General features: G+C 37.8%; 3 protein-coding genes across 5 annotated transcripts; 2 read left to right on the top strand and 1 right to left on the bottom strand.

Annotated features, from left to right (window-relative positions):
- Window positions 1-319: 319 nt before the first annotated feature.
- On the top strand, window positions 320-5,995 carry LOC124303179 (beta-1,3-glucan-binding protein 1-like). 3 transcript variants are annotated; one of them, XM_046760073.1, is made up of 8 exons: window positions 323-832; window positions 1,356-1,577; window positions 1,836-1,987; window positions 2,072-2,208; window positions 2,677-2,840; window positions 2,919-3,292; window positions 3,543-3,653; window positions 5,603-5,995. In XM_046760073.1, exons 1-8 carry the CDS (start codon window positions 715-717, stop codon window positions 5,678-5,680), a joined length of 1,356 nt encoding a protein of 451 aa, XP_046616029.1. In that variant the 5' UTR covers window positions 323-714; the 3' UTR covers window positions 5,681-5,995. The 3 variants fall into 3 exon arrangements, with proteins under 3 accessions (XP_046616030.1, XP_046616029.1, XP_046616028.1); XM_046760072.1 differs by having other exon boundaries at window positions 327-832; window positions 3,793-5,995; XM_046760074.1 differs by lacking the exon at window positions 3,543-3,653 and having other exon boundaries at window positions 320-832.
- A 3,002-nt stretch (window positions 5,996-8,997) lies between these two features.
- On the top strand, window positions 8,998-11,954 carry LOC124302444 (uncharacterized). The gene is made up of 2 exons (XM_046758639.1): window positions 8,998-9,852; window positions 10,564-11,954. The coding sequence occupies exons 1-2, from the start codon at window positions 9,738-9,740 to the stop codon at window positions 11,010-11,012; spliced, it is 564 nt and encodes a 187-aa protein (XP_046614595.1). The 5' UTR covers window positions 8,998-9,737; the 3' UTR covers window positions 11,013-11,954.
- Window positions 11,072-13,013, bottom strand: LOC124302445 (28S ribosomal protein S10, mitochondrial). The gene is made up of 5 exons (XM_046758640.1): window positions 12,803-13,013; window positions 12,617-12,721; window positions 12,099-12,226; window positions 11,821-12,022; window positions 11,072-11,726 (listed from the first exon to the last, which is right to left on the bottom strand). The coding sequence occupies exons 1-5, from the start codon at window positions 12,815-12,817 to the stop codon at window positions 11,655-11,657; spliced, it is 522 nt and encodes a 173-aa protein (XP_046614596.1). The 5' UTR covers window positions 12,818-13,013; the 3' UTR covers window positions 11,072-11,654.
- Between the last annotated feature and the right edge of the window lie 5,816 nt (window positions 13,014-18,829).

Here is an 18,829-nt window from a genome sequence, read left to right as displayed (position 1 = left end):
AAAAAATATAATACCAAACAAGTAAAACGATGTTTTGACAACGCTCAAGCCACATGTTGGTATCCAGATTAACTATATTACAGATTTAAGGATGTCCAAACCCGCGTAATCAAGAAAGTCTGGAGTTGAGAATTTAGTATCACCGCATTCTTTTAAACAATGACAGAATTTGAAAAATGGTCGGATTGTTTACTTCGTGTTTTCTCGTGCGAATTTCGTGAAGTGGATTAAATTTTTAGTCTAGAAAATTTACTAGTCAAGGGATTTTGAAAATAGAAGACTACATTAATTAAGTATAAAAATGTTCTCCACCTCGGAAACCCATATGTCTGTAAATCAGTCACTGATTCATGTTATACCGATGGACATTTTGCGGTTACGGATTTCTCGGAATAGCGTGATATGTTTGCGGGGTTCCCATTGGTATTCGTGGAATTTTTAGATATCGATTATTTTGAATATTCATTAATAGGCGTGTCAGCGGATCAGCTTAGAAACTCGGCTAAGCAATCCAATAAAAGTATACTTATCGCGCGTTTTTTCCGATGTGTATAAGAGTGAGAGAGGGAGAATTACGTAATGAAAATAAAAAGGACAATCATTTTATTTGCCGCATACGCCGGTACCGATGTTCACTACGCGAACAGCGAGCAATCCGAACTTGTCATTGTAGCCACTTGACACGCACCATTTGCATAAGATTTTTTTTCTCAAATGAAAACACTCGCGTTGATATTTGTAGCTTTTTGCTGTATTGGAATTTGTGCTTACACGGTACCGGATCCTGATATTCAGCTACTGTCTCCTCGTGGAATTCGAGTGTCTATACCAGGTGAGATTCAATTAGTTGTACCGTTAAATTTTCGGGAATAAAATAACGTGCACGATACATTTAAAGTTATTAATAAAAATTTAATTTTTTAAGTTCTTCAATTAGAAAGAATTCAATTTTCAATACGAACATTTGAACAACTTTGTTCTGATTGTTTCGATTAATCCGTTATAAGTTATTGATCATTGTTTATGCGGTACATTTGCAAATAAATATTTATTAGTCAAACTATTCCTCACTATTGTTGTAGTAGAATTACCTTGGGGCATAGTTTATTTTCGCGAAAATATAAATAATCTTATTCTCCGTTATATGATCGATATATGTGTATTGAAATTATGTATTTCACGTTCGTTTTAAGCGTAACTAAGATTGCGTATTTCATATTTTACATCTTGGAGAAATTTTATCAGTAGACTATTAATGATTGTTGTTAGTTCAATGTAATATCGTTGCATTATCTGCTGCGTAGTAATTTTAATATGTGATTACACATTTGTATGCTATATGAGAACATTTTCAGATGCAACGGGAATACAACTGGTTGCGTTTAACGGAAACGTTAACAAAAATATAATCCCAGACCAAAGTGGATCAATATCCCGTGAGATCTTTCGTCCCACGTCGAGTAAATGGATGTTCGAAGATACTCACACTCTTGTTCAAAGACGAGACGTTCTCCACTATTGGATTTACATTCAAGTTGATGGAAGTCCGCACAAGAAAACGGGATCGTGGAGTCCTTGTAAGCATTTGTTCGAACTTTTTAATCAAATCTTAGTCACTCTCTGTCCTGAACGTTATACGTGTAATGTATTTTATCATATTTTTGGATTTTGAATTCAATTGCCGAGAAAGAATTGAATCATCGTTAGTATGACGATGAGAGCAATTTAATTCCATGCAATTGGCATATAATACGTGGTCAAAAGATTTATCAATTGTTTAATTATAAAGTTGAAACAGTCTTGGGTGAAATATTAGATATTGGTATTTTTTTTAGCGGCAACAAGTCCTTCGGGCTCTTGCACCCCGAGCATCACTACCACAACGCGTCAAGGGTTGATTTGTCAAGGCCAGTTAATTTTGGAAGACAATTTTGATTCGTTAAACACATCGATTTGGTCAAGAGACATATTCATTCCTTCACAACCTGTGAGTACACAATTTTAACGCTGTTGTATGTATAAGACTTGGAAAAAGAAGTGTGTAGAATAACATATATTTTTCTCGTCGCAGCAATATGAATTTTGTGTATACCACAACCACCAGCAAAGCGTGAGAATCAAGAATGGAACGCTTCACGTGATTCCTAGTCTACTTGAAGACTCGTACGGAGAACGTGCTACCGCAGTAGGCACCATGACTCTGGCTGAGTAAGTAATAAGACTTTATACTAAAATGATAAACTCTGAAATATTATTAGAAGCATTGATCAACAAAATATGTAATTCTAAGTATAGAGAACTGTTTGTGAATAATGGAACCGATCAACATGATTTTCGTTTTACGCAGATTAATGTCAAGTGACTATAGGCCTGTGTTCGGATTATCGAGTCTTGAACTGGGAATTATATATCGAACGGTTTACTCTCCGGTATTTCGGTGCTGAACTTCCAACTTATAAATTTGATTCTTAACGAGATATTAATATACGATATATAGATAATATATACGAGAGATAAAATATACGATAATCGAGATATTTTAAATTGATTTCGAAAATCTGCAAATATTTGCAGCCATGATTTAATCTTCTTGTACACATACCTGTGTATATCGTTCGGTCCTTTCCGAATGATACAGAAATTGCTACAAAAACTTGTAACTTATTTCTATGACAGGTGTACCAGTCAGGTGCCTTCTGATTGTTCCCGGTCAGCTACAGGATACCTTATCCTACCACCAGTGATATCTGCGCGTCTAACGACCATCAATCATTTCAACTTCCAATACGGAAGAGTCGAGATTCGTGCAAAATTTCCAGAAGGCGACTGGCTTTATCCAGGTAGGAAACCTCTATTCGCCGCCGTTACCTAAGTTTACAATTTGAAAAAAAATCTACATCTATCATCGAATCCGACAGAATTATGGCTGCAGCCGAAGAATCCTACGCAATTTTCGGAATTCAAAAGCGTTTTCGTGCGGCTGGGAATGGCGCGTGGAAATCGGGTGCTGACAGGAACCACGGGAAATTATGATGGGCGCCTGTTGGAATTCGGTTTACGAGCTGGTTCGGCACCAAACTTCCAGAGCGTGGATATCCAGAAATTTTCAAATACCACAGGTCACTGGACTTCCGGATTCCATGTATATTCGACTACCTGGAACGCGGATGGATTCGTATTTCATGTCGATGGCGAAGAAGCCGGTCGCTTGACTCCTAGACCGAATGACTGGTTCAGCAATAGCAATGCCTCATCAGGAACAAGAAATAAGATGTCACCCTTCGACGGTCAGGTAAAAAAAAAAATTTTATTTACCGAATGATATACAATTTACTGCAGAATAGAAGATATATCGAACTCCGTTTTGTTCAATGAGAAGAAGAAAACCCCGCAACGGCGTAAATGAGTTACCGCTGTGAATGTTTTGTATGTAAACCCATGTTTTGCATCGTCAGGTCGTTTTTTCCAAATGTAGAAAAAAACCATACCATAAATGAGAAATACTGCGAATTTGTAAGTCGGTTTTCTGGTTTTAATGATAGTTTTACATTACTCTGGGAGTTGGCGTGGGTGGAGTACGTGATTTTCCGGACAACTTACGCAGCGGCGACGGTGTTGGATATGAAAAACCGTGGAAAAACGTCGCAGCCAAGGTTTGAACAGTTCTTACAAGTTTTTGATTACACGTGTTGGAAATACATCTATCACTATTGTTTACTTCAATGCCATCGCCTTTACTTACTATAACACAAAGGAAATTCGAATTCGTTAATCACGTGTGTATAATTGCAGGCTTTACTTCGCTTTTGGGAAGCAAAAAATTATTGGTTACCAAGTTGGCAAGATTCGAATAATCCTGGTAAGTCGCATCTGCAGATCGATTACGTCCGGGTTTATGCACTCTAAAGATTTGCTGTTGCACATATCCTGCAGTAATCAAGGTGTTTGACCGACTTTTATTATGTAAATAGAAAATGAATATATTTCGTCCTCTTCTTCACGGTGGAATCCGTATATGTATTCCATATCGACAGGGAACACGTTTTGATCTCATTCTGGAAGATGTTTATGTAAATGATCATAAAATTTGAATGAAAGTTTGTGTGATATCGAGCGAATTGAAATGGAAAATATGTTTCTACTTAGAATTGAATTCGCTCCATTTGTCCAATACCTTGAGTATGGGAAATATTACAATAATACACTCATGCGTAAAACGTGAATAAAAGTAGGTGAGCGACTTTTCTTATACAGTTTATTTTTGAAATAAATACATATACCGAAAACTTTAGTAACAAATATAGAATTGTACAGGATAATAATGGCTAAACAATGTACATTAACGTGTTTGTTGAGATCGCTATTATATGCCATGGAATTATCAGTCTGGCGTTAATTACTTATCGGCCAATGTGTCTTGTAGTTGAATCTGTTTTACACCTGTATCGTTGAGTCTTAAAGCTGAATTCACACGGGTACTACATCTGCAATGGTTCTTCTGTGAAATAAAATTCCATTTAAGTTATATCAATAACTGCAAATATAAAGTCACTTCGAAAAGTAATGCGAAGGGTTTGAAATGAAATCACATGAAATTGGCCCGTTGTGCTTCTTTAATTAACGTAATGGATTTTATTTACCCTGTAATAATAATGCGGGTGGCCGGAAGACGCTCCCGAAGAGAATCGTGCTTTGACCCAATTGCGGAGTGAAGTGCAGACCCAGTCGATGGTGCGCTTACCATTTTTAGGCTGCTCAAGTCGTACCCAACGATAGCCTGACAATCATAAAGTTGCCGGATTTGGGACGATTTCAGCGCCATCCACGTGACCTGCCGGTGCAAGAATTCCAATTTTTCAGGATTAATTATCTTTTGAATTTTAGGACCAGAGATATGTTAATATCACTGTTCAGGTTTTATTGAAGATTTGTGAAAAAATTGATGCTCAGGCTTTTTACTTCAGGAGCGTCAATTTTCGCGGCTATAGGTATTTATTCCGAACATCGTAACGGATTCCTAATAAAACATCGAACATGGAGCGACTGACAATGAAATGAAATTTTTATTAAAAATACAAACCCGGTGCTTCTGTACCAATGCTAAGGAAGTTTCTGGTTCGTAAGGTGGAAAAGACGTAAGAGTCCCACCACCACATCTGAATAAAACGAGCCTCCGGATAATCCAAGACGCTGTTGCCCAGTCGCCGTAGTCCATAATCAGACTCTGGCTTAGGTCACTTCTGCCAATAATATCACACGTAACAAAATACAGCGTGTCTGATATATGAAAGATATTATTCAAATTTCCAATGGTCGAAAATCAGTTGAGTCTATCAAAAATTCGTTAACGATAAGTAAAAAATAAAAATTGCTAAGAAATAAATAAATAAATAAATAATTACTACGTAAATCAAACGAACGATTCGATGAACAGATCACGCACGCGATAGGATCAGACAATAAATTCAAATTAGAAATCTGTAACTGCGATAGTATAACTGCAGGGTTGGCTATAAAGAAAAAAAGAATTTCAGCCGTTAAACATTAATACAATTGACTCTGTTGCTTACTTGAACTGTTTCTTTCGGGATGAATTTTTCAGGAGTATTTCGTTCGTGAGGACGATGTTCTCGCTGCTCCTCTCTCCTTGCAGAAAGACCAAAACATCGCCAGGTCCTAGATCTGTTAGATCGACAATACCTTCCTCTTCTTTGAGGATGTTTTGAAAGAAAAAACCGCCTTCTACGGGATGATTGTCTTCCGGTTTTCCCTTCCTGTCCGTCGACACTATCGATGTCTTTGTCGATTTTAGAGTGGCTACAGTACTGACATATTCCTCGGCACAGAATACTATTCGTGGATCTTTATCCAGTAACGCGGTCAGTTTTGCGTCTAAGGAAATGATATAGTAGTAAAGTGATTAGTATTAGAAATATCCAAAAAGAGAATTGTAAGAAAGTAATTTACACGGCAATTTACAAATATTTTTCGCCAACTTCGAACTGCGATCTTTTATTTTTCCACACAACTCATTTTTGTCTTTCATCTGTTATCTTATCCTTTCCTGCAAACATGTGCGAACTACCATACATGGGTAAAATATTTACATAGCTTATACTTACCAGAAGATTTATGGATCGGATCAATCGGGTAAAGAACGGCGCCGAGGATGAGCGATGCGACGAGAATCGTGTTGACCTTGGGATCGTTTGGTCCTGCTAGTAAACCGATGAGTTTCCCGGGGGTAACGCCGAGGGAACGAAGCCCAGCTGCGAGTGCAAGAGCCTCGGACAAAACGTCCTTGTACTTCAAAACCTCGCCAGTTGCAGCGTTCACCTATACAATACATAGGTATGTATACCTATATGTGAGCAAATAATTGCGGCATCCAGTTTGGCGGGTAAATATTAATACAAAAGAGAGAATAAAAATTAGAACAAAAAGAAGACCAAGAAAGTAAAGAAGATGGAAGGCAAAATGCCGAAACAGCCCCATCAGACGGTCACAGTTTATTTTTTTATTATTTCTTGAACAAAAAACGACAAGATCTCGTGTCCAACACATTCGAAATCGTTTGTGTTGGGTATAGCTGGTGCAATCGTAACAACCGGTATTTTGCGTATCGTGTTCACTGTCTGGAGTTTATACGTTATCAAATAACATTATTTACCGGTCCGTCACAATGGATCACGGATATTGTAGTTGACTGGAGGCAATTTTTGTCTGGAGCTTGACGAAACAATTGGAAATTTTTTACGGAGTTTGGCCAATTCTACGAACGCTTGTATTTTATTTCGTTTATAAATTACGGTATATGCGGATCGTCTAACCCTGAGATGCAGTGCTTGGAAAAAAGTTTGAAGCAATTAATCGAACCTGGACCACATGGTCGTGATATTTTCCGAACATTTCGACCAGGCAGTGACTCAGCGAGGTTGCCGGGGTCTCCATGTCCTGAAGAAATCCCTCGACGCCAGGACCGTCGAGGAATATGGATGGCCGACCGTTTTTCTCATTCTTGACAAAGTCGGTTTCTCTGAATGGTCTGCTCGCCAGAATGGAAGGTCGCCTACCTGGGAGACACCAGCGAGATTACAAGTCTAATGAGGATTTGAATAATTCATCACATCCCGTCACGTGCGCGTTAAATCAGCGGCTGGTATTCGAACTGAACCGCCGATGAAATTTCGAGAATAATATTGATTGATCTCAGACACCCGGTAATCAGTATGATGTGTCAGAATCATATATATACAGGTCGGAGGTCTCTGTACCCAATGCTTCATTAGATTGCAATATTGTGGCTTGAGTGGAAAATGTAGAAAAAAACGAATTACCAGCTGCTCATCCACTAGTAAAATATTTATCATATTATACTTTAATATTGTATGACTCTTGTTGTATGTCTAGGAATTTTGTGTGTACGAAAATGTATAATTCGTATGGATTTTTATCACCATTCGTGACTACAATGTTACAACTTATATATCTTAAGTTTACAGGTGATTAGATTGTAAACACATTAGATCATAGGCTTCGTCCATCCGATGACAAATCGTCGTGCGTTTATACCAACTATCATACTACGCGTGTATAAGGTATTCATTTCTGTACAACAATCATTTTAGACACTGCACTTCAAACTTTTTCCACATAATTTCTAATCCAATACAATGTGTGAAATAATTAACGAAGGCAGATTTCATTACGCTATATCCTACGATGTATAATTTTGGCTGGTTGACAGCTGTTTCCGTAGGATAAGATGATGTCTTGCGAAATTGAACCAGCAAGGTGTGACAATGGTGAAGTATATATTACGATGAGATAAATTATAAGACTCACCCCAACAACACCAAAAGCTCCTTGTGATGGTCATGCTTGATTAATACAAACTTTCATTCCGATATTTGACACGTCGCGAACACATCGGAGCTTTCATATGTTTTAGGAAAGAATGGCACGTTTGTTTCACACTACAGAGATAATACTCAACCCAGCCTGATTGATACCATATCTTGCGATTAGAGAACCCAGCCGTACACAAAAGTCAAGCTTCGCGATCATTAATGAATTATGGAGGAATAAAAATTTTCTTCGTTGTAACTTTGATCAGAAATTTACGATGCATTCTTCGTAGCCTTTATAAAATCTATAGTAGATTATAATTGATTCTGACGATAAGGCGTATAGGTAAAAAGCTTCGAGTAGTTTATATATGACGGTTACATGTATCTGTACATCAAAAAAATATTCTCTTCACATTGAGTGGTGTTTATGTAATAATACCACTGGAGGGCGCTGTGCGGATTACGATGGAAAACTAAAAGTTATGGAAAAAAGTTGAATTCTCGAAAGTTGTATACCGTGACTTTGTATATTATATGATAGTACTATAAGTTCGCTTGACATGCTCACGTGTATGTATTTCACCGTTCAAAGTTAAGGACTCTAAGCATTAATGCTCACGCGGGTTTAACGATCATCCTAATCAAAAACGCTAATGTTTGCTTGGCTCGTCAACATGTGCAAGAGAGCTCGCATGCAAAATTTGATTATGATTATCAATACCCAGGTACCTGTTCCTAGAATAGAGGGGACCTTGAACACGACAGATTCTAGGGTCACGGTTAGCCGCGGGCACTCAATTATTGTACCTATAGTCTTACTCGAGTATCTGTACAATAAATGTTGCGGAAATTATTAGCAATATAGGTCCGATCGTGAATCTGGTAAAAACGACGATATATTCATTTTAACCGCAATTTCTTAATACGCGCTAGTTTTTTTACTTCATTTACCAGTCTTGTGCTGCCGGCTTATATTAATGACTAAACGAACCGGCCTTCTGACGAAGCGATTCCTAATCCGGATATTATGTACCCGAAGCCCTTCTTCGCGGCACACGTTAATTGTATACTATGTTTCTAATAGGATCCAGATCTTTTTCAGGGTCATATAGTTAACGTTTTTTCTTCGTACACCTTCTTGCTCAATCACCATTATATCTCTTGTACCACACATTACGGATACATCTGGAAATATACCTACATCAGTGCGAAATTACGCAAGACTACCGAAAGCACTTGAAAACTGGATCTGTGTAACGAAGACGCAACCTTCGATCTAAAACGCCTTCATATTTTTTCGAGATATCTTCTGGTTTTTATTTCGTACGGCCGAATCAAAATTGGTGTAATAATATTTTTTAGATCGAGGCGAACTGCGTCGGGAGAACGACAGAGCACCTCATACTTTACTCTCCTAGTTAAAACAAAAGGAGACATAAAGAAGAAAATAATAAATTGAACCGTGGAAAAAAGAATCGCGTGCAATCTCTCATTCCATTATTAGGATAGCACCGAAGAGTCTGCAGGTATTCAAATCTTTACGCGTGTAACGGCGACATCGCATTTTGCAGTGGGCGGTCTTTGCGCGTCTGTAACACATCTCGGGCCTTTCTACCTTGCGTTTGTGTGCTGGCAAGAGGTCCTGCTCGATCAATTATAAATTTTACACTGACAGACAACAGGTGCTGTATCGTCCGAGAACTCTGGCCTTTCGGACTTATTTAGTCTTACCTCGCCGCGATTCTAGATTCTATGATTCGCAGTAAATAATTATTTAGTCATTATCGCGCAACGATCAAAGTGCTCTACTTGTGACATTATACCTGGAAGGGTAAATTATTTTGCTAACATACCTCTATCCTGCGGTAAAAAATATCCGGATAAATTATGGTGTCCTCAAGGATTATTCCTGTTATCGGTGTTATCCTGGTATGCAATTCTGGATTTGCCAGGCCACGCAATCCGCAATCTACGCGGTTTCCAAAGTCTTCGGAGAATTCGGGTAAGCAATTAGAGTTGTGGAGTTTTTGATTTCTGAAATGTGATAGAGCTGCGTGTTGAATAAAATAATATAGTTTTTGGGACTAACATGGAACGCTAGTCAAGTTGACTTTGAAATTTTCACACTAACAGTAGAAGAAATGAAGCTGCTTGGGGAGAAGACTAAATTTTAGACATATGTGAATGTGCTGCAAATTTTTCTTGCTACGTGTCAACGTTTCCTTGAATTAATCCGGTCCATTTTTATTTTCATAAATCCAATTCACGTTGACAAAGTGAATTTTCTAATAATTCAATGAAAAAAGCAGGCATAAAGGAGAAATTAGATCTAGAATTCGGTATGCATAGTTTTCAAATGTCGCAGTATATACATAATATGTAAAAAAAAAAGAAACAGGAAAAAGAAATTATTTAAGTTTATTTAGTAGTTTCTTTCATCCCCTGAATTATCGAGTTTGGATCGTGTTTTATGCAACAAGTAGGAGCATTTTTTATGAGTATGTCGAATTAAATTTACTGGTGAATAATTGATCCAGCGTCATGACAGATGAGAAACGTTGAAAAAAAATCCTTAATTATCTTTAGATGTCTCAAATAAGTAAAACTTCACCGACCCGTGTTTGCTACCCTTGAGGTTTAATGTACATACATCTATATTATTTATTATATATTACATTACATACATACTATATTATATACTATTTATTTTTAGCCGGAGAATTCGTTCTTTGGAGTTGTACTGCCACAGCTCAATTGCAAAGAAACAGCGTAAACAATAACATCATTCATATCACGCCTGGAGTCGGTCTTCCAACTTTAACCGATATTCGTTCCGCGATCGGCTCTCGTACGCGATCAAATAATGTGCATCTGGATCATAAAGACGATGATCGCGTTAACAACATCCAAATAATCAAGTTGAACACCATCCCTAATTACCACGAACTCAAGAAATCGAATGCAGATCAGCCGGCAAACCACAAGGATGCAACGATCTCTGACTCCCCGTTGAGGACGATAAGGGTGAACGCATTCAGGAAGAACGCACCTGTAATTTTCAGGGCTAAGCCTCAGCTACCCCAACTCGAGGATACGCCGTTAAAAAAGGACGAGATCGACATGCACAGTAGCGAAATAATAACCGTAATCAAGTCTCAATGATGGTCATTGGCAGTTTCGCAAGATTGGTCGCTAAATATTAAGCGTTACTTTTATTTTTCATGGGATAGTGATTGATCGTCATATATGTAATGTAAATGTGTATGGAAATGATGTAATTAGGCGGTTATTATAATCATTGCTTATTGCGTTGAATCGAGGATTAACGCCGAATAACTTCCAATACAATCGTTCAAGTATGCGTGCGTAGACTGCTTATTGGCTGTATGAGTATCTGTATGAATAAATCATATAATACATCTAAGAATTCATATACTTGGAATAAGATATTAGACATCGCTATAATTATGTCGGTAGAATCGCACAATGACGAACACTTTTCAATGCTCGTATATCATTCTTGTGAGATGATTAGCAACTTTCATAATTCCTGAACGCATGTTATAACGATTTTAAACAATTTGAGGAAGTAAAAATTTACAAGTTCGAAAGTACATTTGCTTGTAGTTGATCTGTGAAATAACTAGATTCTGATTTCTATCCTTAATTTTGGACATATACCAGCAGTTAAGCCTGTAGGATAATCGCTTGCGAAAAGCGATGATGACAGTAAACAGAATTTTTGAAATACTTGGTTTATTAAAAATCTAAATATAAGACTATAATATTGTTTTCAAAAAGAAATTAGTTCGTACTAGTAGTTGATGCTGAATTTGGTGGTACTCTGATAGATTCTAGTAGAGGCAGCATTTCAACCTGCAGAAAAGCATGTAAAAATGATGTATTCTGATATTTGTAATAGTATTTGTTCTGAATATTTTGTAAGATGTAGGAATGATTGACTTGTGACCTTTGTGACTTTCATAGCAACTCCTTCAGGTAAGTTCCTCTGTATGTATTCGAGTATCGTATCAGCAGTGGATCCGGTGAGGCGATGAAGATCAATAAATCTGTAGTAAGTTCTGATTTCGTATTGAACACGATGTTTCTTGAAAATGTGTACACACTTCAATAGCGTGTAACGTTTGTGTTCTGGCTTGCGCGGAGCGAAGCTAGAAAAGTAAAAAGTTTTTATCATAACTACAATGACTTGAAAAGTTGGGGCTCATCTTGATCAAATCAATTTACTTTCTACCGATCGTTGCACCAAGCTTTTCCGCAGCCGATACTGTGAAGTGTGCATAACTCTTTAAAACGGCTGGATCATTCCCCCGAACCTCTAACTGAATTTGCTTGTACAGTTTGTCTGGTATAGCCTGGAAAATTAAAAAGTTGACAGTGGTAATGTTGACATGTCCAAAACAATGTAGGGGAAAAGAGCAATATTTTGCAATTCTAGAATGATTGAAATGGAGTCAAGTTTTCCCAAGATCGTAATGCTTTGCCATGGATTACTGGATTTCGAATAATTCTTAAGTTGCGAAATAATGATTTTCCTAATAAACATGTGTCAATATAATAACGTTAGTAACTTCAGACTCATAGAATTCTCGACTTATTTTGTTACTTTCAATAGGTCTTGAAACATTTCTCAGCGCTAGTGCACGCTGGTTTGAAACTAAATTTGCATTGTCAATAAATTCTCAAAATATGAGATCGAAATGGAGGCTAAGAATAAATGATTACAATACGTGATTCGTGATCACCGTTTCAATTGACTGCTGAGATTGTGTTGACAGAGCTCTGCCAAGTATTCCGCTAGTTGTTTCAAGTCCCAGTTTTGGTAATACATTACAGAAAACTAATGCCGTCTGTAAATGAAAAGGTTTCATTTCATATAGTGTTAACTCAGTAATTGTGTCTAATGTTGAGAATAAGAGTTGTGAAATTACCTTCGAGTATAACATGTTGATATTTGTTACGAAAGATTGATTTATTGGTTCATAAATTAGAACAACTCGTCAATATATTCAGACTATCGGTATTTCTGCAAATTCAAGACTGAATGGAAGGAATGCTAGGGTTTCATAACCTCAATACTTCAATCTGTGACTACCGTGACGACCGTGACTACAATCCTCTAGTATTCATCCTCCATTAGCTAGCACTATCGGAAGGTACCCTTTTTATCGGGCGAGTAAATGTTTTCCGTTGACTGAAGAATGTAAAAGACAGTGACCCTGCAATGGTTGTCCTAGTGAGTTTTGCTGTAACAACCGAAAATCGTCGTGCGCTTGCGCCCCCGTGAGATGTTCCAACGGTAGAGTTGAGAGCTTATTGCAGAACATCAGAGTTACCGATTTCGACATGATGCTGGCTGCATTCACCTTCCGAGTAACACAGTCTTCACAATGGTAGGCGCAAGCAAGTACTTGGCCTGTCTGTACTTACCGACTTATCGGCGATACAAGAAATTAATAATGAGAATAAATTTCTTCCATAATTCGTAGCAAAACAGTGATTTAATTAAAGTATAGGTACCAGAGAGAAGAATGTATACATAGATCATAAATAATAATAGATCAGATTTATTAATGATGCAGAGACCAAAAAGTATATATGTATATGCGGTCCATGTACGATATTAATATATATGATTCATTTACCATTAATACGTGATGCATACTATACATTTTATAACTTTCAAAGAGACAAAATAGATTATCTACAATCATACAGAAATAATATGAAAATAGAAGAATTATTCATTTCGAAATGGGATTCTATTCGACACGTGCTCGATGTATTCCATAACATTAATATTCATAATTATTACAACTTTTCATTTGCTCTCTGGATGTTGAATTTTCGAAGGCATAGAATCCACACGCTATTTTAGCTAGTCGCAAGTGAAGTATCTATCTACGTTGGGTAGAGAAGCAGAATTGTTTTTCGGAAAGTGTTCGTATGGAAAAAAATTCGGAGTAACTGTAATACATCACGGATGACCTAATTTTGATCGAGATGAAATGGGATGCTCCGTATTTATGAGACAGCACTTAACGCAGTGTTCTGATTTGAAGGCCTAAAAGGGTGACTGTTGGCGATTTTTTTTTGACAGGGACAGAAAAAACGAAGCTTCTTGAAACTTCGAGTTTATTTTAACACACATTTAAAAGGTACGAGCAAAAATTGTTATCATCCAACTGTCGCAGAACGGCAGCGTTATTAGCTAACCCGTTAACTGAAGAATATCTTGAGTCAACGGCTGACAACCGAAGGGCCTAGCCGCTTGAGTCTGGAATCGGCAGGAATGATAAAGTGCGTATTTCTTGTCTGAAATGTAAAGACTAAAGTCATCATACATCATACATAGTATTAAAGTTCGAAACCAAATTTTGAATGTTCGGATGTTCAGAAAGTGACGTCACCCAAAATTTTTTCTTTTTTGATCTATATAGACGAAAATCAATTGGCCGAATTCCTCAGTCTGGAAACAACCACGCAGTAGAGCGGACGTATGAGAATCGCGCTCCGCAAATTTCGAGTTCCGGGTACTCTACCTCCTGGATCCTGCGCTCCGGGTCCGTTTCCTGGTGCAACTCGACTTCCAGGACAAGCGCCCCGTAGTTTCTGCGCTCCAGGTCCGCTACCTGGTGAAACTCGACTTCCAGAACAAGCGCTCCGTGGTTTCTGCGCTCCAGGTTCGCTACCTGGTGAAAATCGACTTCCAGAACAAACGCTTCATAGTTCTGGCTGTCCAGGTCCTTGACCTGGTGACTTTTGATCTGCAGGACTGATTTTCCGTAGTTCTGGCTGTCCAGGTCCTTAACCTGGTGACTTTTGACCAAGCGCTGCGTACTTTCTGCGCTCCAGGTCCACTACCTGGTGAAACTCGACTTCCAGAACAAGCGCTCCGTAGTTTCTGCGTCCAAGGTCCACTACCTGGTGCAACTCGACTTCAGGGACAAGTGCTCCGTAGTTTCTACGCTCCAGGTCCGCTACCTGGTGAAGCTTGAATTTCAGGAAAAGCGCTCCATGGTTCCAGCGCTCCAGGTCTGCTACCTGATGAAACTCGACTCTCGGAGGACAAGGAAGACGAGGAGAACAAGGTGGACGAAGAGAACGAGGATTTCTGCACGGTGAGTATAACATTTTTCTACTATTCAATGGCAATTGGGATTTTATTCTATCCAAAATTTTTGAACTTGTTATGTTTACAATAAATTATTTCAATTCATATTTCGCCCAAGTCGTAATTCAGTAGCTATCATCGTGCTAGTAAAATTTCTATAATTTTTTCTAATTTTCTCATAATCTTCTTGGTAAAATCTGTCCATAGAAAAATGATATTATTCGTTACACAATATTTTTGATGTGTTAAAATACTGAAAATATTTATTACTATTCCATGTATAACCCGAGGTCGTTATCGGAGGGTGTTGGAGGTGGTCTGAGGTGGACAAAAAGGAGGACGAGGAAGACGTGGAGAACAAGGTGGGGGAGGAGAACGAGGATTTGTGCTCGGTGAGTAAAACATTTTTATAATATCTGATGGCAATTGTAATTATATTTCATCTAAAATATTTCAAACTTGTCATGTACATAATGAATTATTTCAATTTATTTTTCCCGAAGCACATATTCAGTAGCTTTGAATGCGCTAATAAAATTTATTATATAATTGATGAGTTCATTAATTACATTAATCCTTACACAATATTTTTGATGTGTTCATATACTGAAAATATTTATTACTATTGAAGGTACAACCCAAGGTGGTTATCGGTGGTCGTTAGAGGTGGTCGGAGGTGGACGAGGAGGAGGACGAGGAAGACGAGGATTTGTGCTCGGTGAGTAAAACATTTTTATAATATTTGATGGCAATTGTAATTATATTTCATCTAAAATATTTCAAACTTGTCATGTTTACAATAAATTATTTCAATTCATTTTTTGTGCAAGCACATATTTAGTAGCTCATGAAATTTATTACGTATTAATAGATTATTCAATTATATTAATCCTTACATAATACTTTTGATGTGTTCTTGTATTGAAAATATTTGTTACTATTCCAGTTATGACCCGAGGTGGTTAGCAGTGGTCGTCGGGGGTGGTTGGCGGTGGTTGGAGGTGGTCGAGCTGGACGAGATGGAGGGCGAGGATTCGTGCTCGGTGAGTTTAACATTTTTACAATATTTGATGAAGTAGAATCAGCATCAGGAGTAGGATCAGGGGAAGATGTAGAAATAGGAGTAGAAGTAGGAGTAGTGGTAGGAATAGGACTCGGAGTAGGAATATGAGTAGAAGTAGGAATAGTAGGAGTTGGAGTGGGATTAGGAGTAGGAGTAGTCGGAGTAGGAATAGGAGTAGTCGTCGTAGTAGGAGTAGGAGTAGGAGCAGAAGTAGGTATGGCGGGGTGGGTCGTGTGTGGGGAGGGGAGGGGTGGGAAGGGGATATTATCATATCAAGTTATCAGTAATAAGCAATTGCGGGTAAAATATTAGCTTACTTTTGTAAGTATTTATGAATATAGCCTCTACGAATATTCATTGTTGATATATGAGATCTGGCAACGTACCTACTTTCTGTAAGAGATGTTGAAGATTTTTAACATAATTATGTTTCAGTTCTGTGCCCTACCTAGTGATCCACTAGTACATATCCTCCGACGTGACATCGCTGTGCTACGTATAAAGAAGAAAAGATTGATTAAGATGCAAATTGCTCCTCTCTTCTTGCCATTGTGCTTTCAGCCATTGTTGTGCCGTGTGTTTAAAATTTAGGACAGTATATAATATAGAATAACAGGTACAGCTACGAATATAACACTACAATAAATCTCATAGAAATGAGCTCTCATTGAGATTTCTCTGTATTTATAACTCGACGCGAGAAGGCAAAAATCAATGTAATGCCATCTGTAAGGTAATTTGACTCGTGTTTGCACAACGAGAACTCGTTGGGCATTTTGCGGTGAAATTTGAAAAATTGTTGTACAAGAAATTAAATAACTGTAAAAATGGAGAAATAATATTATCTCTAATAGTGAATGTAGCTAATACAGCTTTAACCGTATATTGATTATGTTAATGATCTATTGTGACAAGATCGGAATTAGATAAGCTCTCTAAATACTCTTTTCTGGACTATTAATTTATATCATGTATATGTAAATGTATACTTCTTCAGTTTATACAATCACTGCACTAGGATTACCCTTGCCACGTTTTACGTTGCGCTTGTGTAATTTGTATATTATTGACCTTACGTTTTACTCTATTTGCGACAAGTTGTGAGTGTTTCTAATTTCTTGGCAATTATTTATGTACATGTATGTGTATATATGTATATGTATACTTATGCATGTGTATATACATATGTACACATATTTAAAACTAGATTTTTACAATAAACACAGAGGTTTTAGTATATTCACATACGGAGTTCTGTGTATAGGTATACTTGAACTAAAATATCCTTATCTCTAATACGGAGTTCTTCGTAATTCGCATTTGTTCTTGTAACCCAATGTCCTACATACGATGGCAAAAATCGAGATCCAACTTAACTGAGTCTCAAAGCTCTGTTGACATAAAAGCAGCTATTTGATAGAAATTATAGTTTATAGTTTACACAGCCCATTGGATGATATTTCATTACAAATACATATGTTTCAATGTATTTAGGAATAATTTATCAAATATACGATAAAATTGATGCACCGGATCATCGTCGACTTTAACTTTTGGAATGTCCTACCATTTCCGAACACCTCCAACCATCCTATTTACCTATATTACCAGATTAATTATGATATGAAAAGAGAAGAATTATTCATTTCGAAATGGGATTCTATTCGACGCGCGCTCGATGTATTCCATAACATTAGTATTCATAATTATTCCAACAACTTTTCATTTGCTCTCTCGATCTTGAATTTTCATAGGCATAGAATCGAATGGGTGGAGGAGCAGAATTGTTTTTCGAAAAGTATTCGGATGGAAAAAAATTCAGAGTAACTGTAATACATCACGGATGCGTTAATTTTGAACGAGATGAAACGGATGCTTCGTATATGAGACGGTATTTAACGCTGCGTAGTGATTTAAAGACCTAGAAAGGTAATAGGGAGAGAAAGAACGACGCTTCTTGACATTTCGAGTTTATTTTAACACACATTTGAAAGATACAAGCGAAATTTTTCATCATCCAACTGTCGCAGAACGGCAGCGTTATTAGCCGACCCGTTCACTGAAGAATATATCCTCAATCAACGGCTGACCATCGAAGGGCCTGGCCGCTTGAGTCTGGAATCGGCAGGAGAGATGAAGTGTGTATTTCTTGTATGAAACGTGAAAACTAAAAGCATTATACATCATATCATATCATCATACATCATACATCATACATCATACATTATACATCATCATACCTAGTATTACAGTTCGAAACCAAAGTTTGAATTTTCGGATGTTCGGAAAGTGACGTCACCAATCTAAAATCGGCTAGCCGAGTTCCTCAGTCTGGTAACAACCGCGCAGTAGAGCGGACGGTTGAGAGTCGCGCTCCGCAAATTTCGAGTACCGGGTTCTCAGCCTCCCGGATCCCGCGCTTCGGGTCCGCTACGTATTTCGAGTACCGGGTTCTCAACCTCCCGATCCCGCGCTTCGGGTCCGCTACGCGGTGAAAGTCGACTTCCAGGATAAGCGCTCCGTGGTTCCTGGTTCACGTTTACAATAAATTATTTCAATTCGTTTTTCGTGCAACCCCAAATTCGGTAGCTGTCAGTCCGCTAATAAAATTTCTCGACTTCCAGGATAAGCGCTCCGTGGTTCCTGGTTCACGTTTACAATAAATTATTTCAATTCGTTTTTCGCGCAACCCCAAATTCGGTAGCTGTCAGTCCGCTAATAAAATTTCTCGACTTCCAGGATAAGCGCTCCGTGGTTCCTGGTTCATGTTTACAATAAATT

This window comes from Neodiprion virginianus, chromosome 4 (assembly GCF_021901495.1).
Source record: "Neodiprion virginianus isolate iyNeoVirg1 chromosome 4, iyNeoVirg1.1, whole genome shotgun sequence".
NCBI lineage: Eukaryota > Metazoa > Arthropoda > Insecta > Hymenoptera > Diprionidae > Neodiprion > Neodiprion virginianus.
Note: the sequence above shows the minus strand (reverse complement) of the source record. Positions and strands in the feature narration are given on the sequence as shown.

What these genes read in the sequence shown, in the direction of transcription:
- LOC124303179 (XM_046760072.1), top strand. Translation starts at nt 715, where the DNA reads ATGAAAACACTCGCGTTGATATTTGTAGCTTTTTGCTGTATTGGAATT. An exon ending in GGCACCATGACTCTGGCTGA is followed by an intron (nt 2,209 to 2,676) that starts GTAAGTAATAAG and finishes TTTCTATGACAG; the next exon opens with GTGTACCAGTCAGGTGCCTT. An exon ending in AGGCGACTGGCTTTATCCAG is followed by an intron (nt 2,841 to 2,918) that starts GTAGGAAACCTC and finishes CGAATCCGACAG; the next exon opens with AATTATGGCTGCAGCCGAAG.
- LOC124302444 (XM_046758639.1), top strand. Translation starts at nt 9,738, where the DNA reads ATGGTGTCCTCAAGGATTATTCCTGTTATCGGTGTTATCCTGGTATGC. An exon ending in AAAGTCTTCGGAGAATTCGG is followed by an intron (nt 9,853 to 10,563) that starts GTAAGCAATTAG and finishes ATTTATTTTTAG; the next exon opens with CCGGAGAATTCGTTCTTTGG.
- LOC124302445 (XM_046758640.1), bottom strand. An exon ending in GGTGCAACGATCGGTAGAAA is followed by an intron (nt 12,023 to 12,098) that starts GTAAATTGATTT and finishes TTACTTTTCTAG; the next exon opens with CTTCGCTCCGCGCAAGCCAG. An exon ending in TTGCTATGAAAGTCACAAAG is followed by an intron (nt 11,727 to 11,820) that starts GTCACAAGTCAA and finishes GCTTTTCTGCAG; the next exon opens with GTTGAAATGCTGCCTCTACT.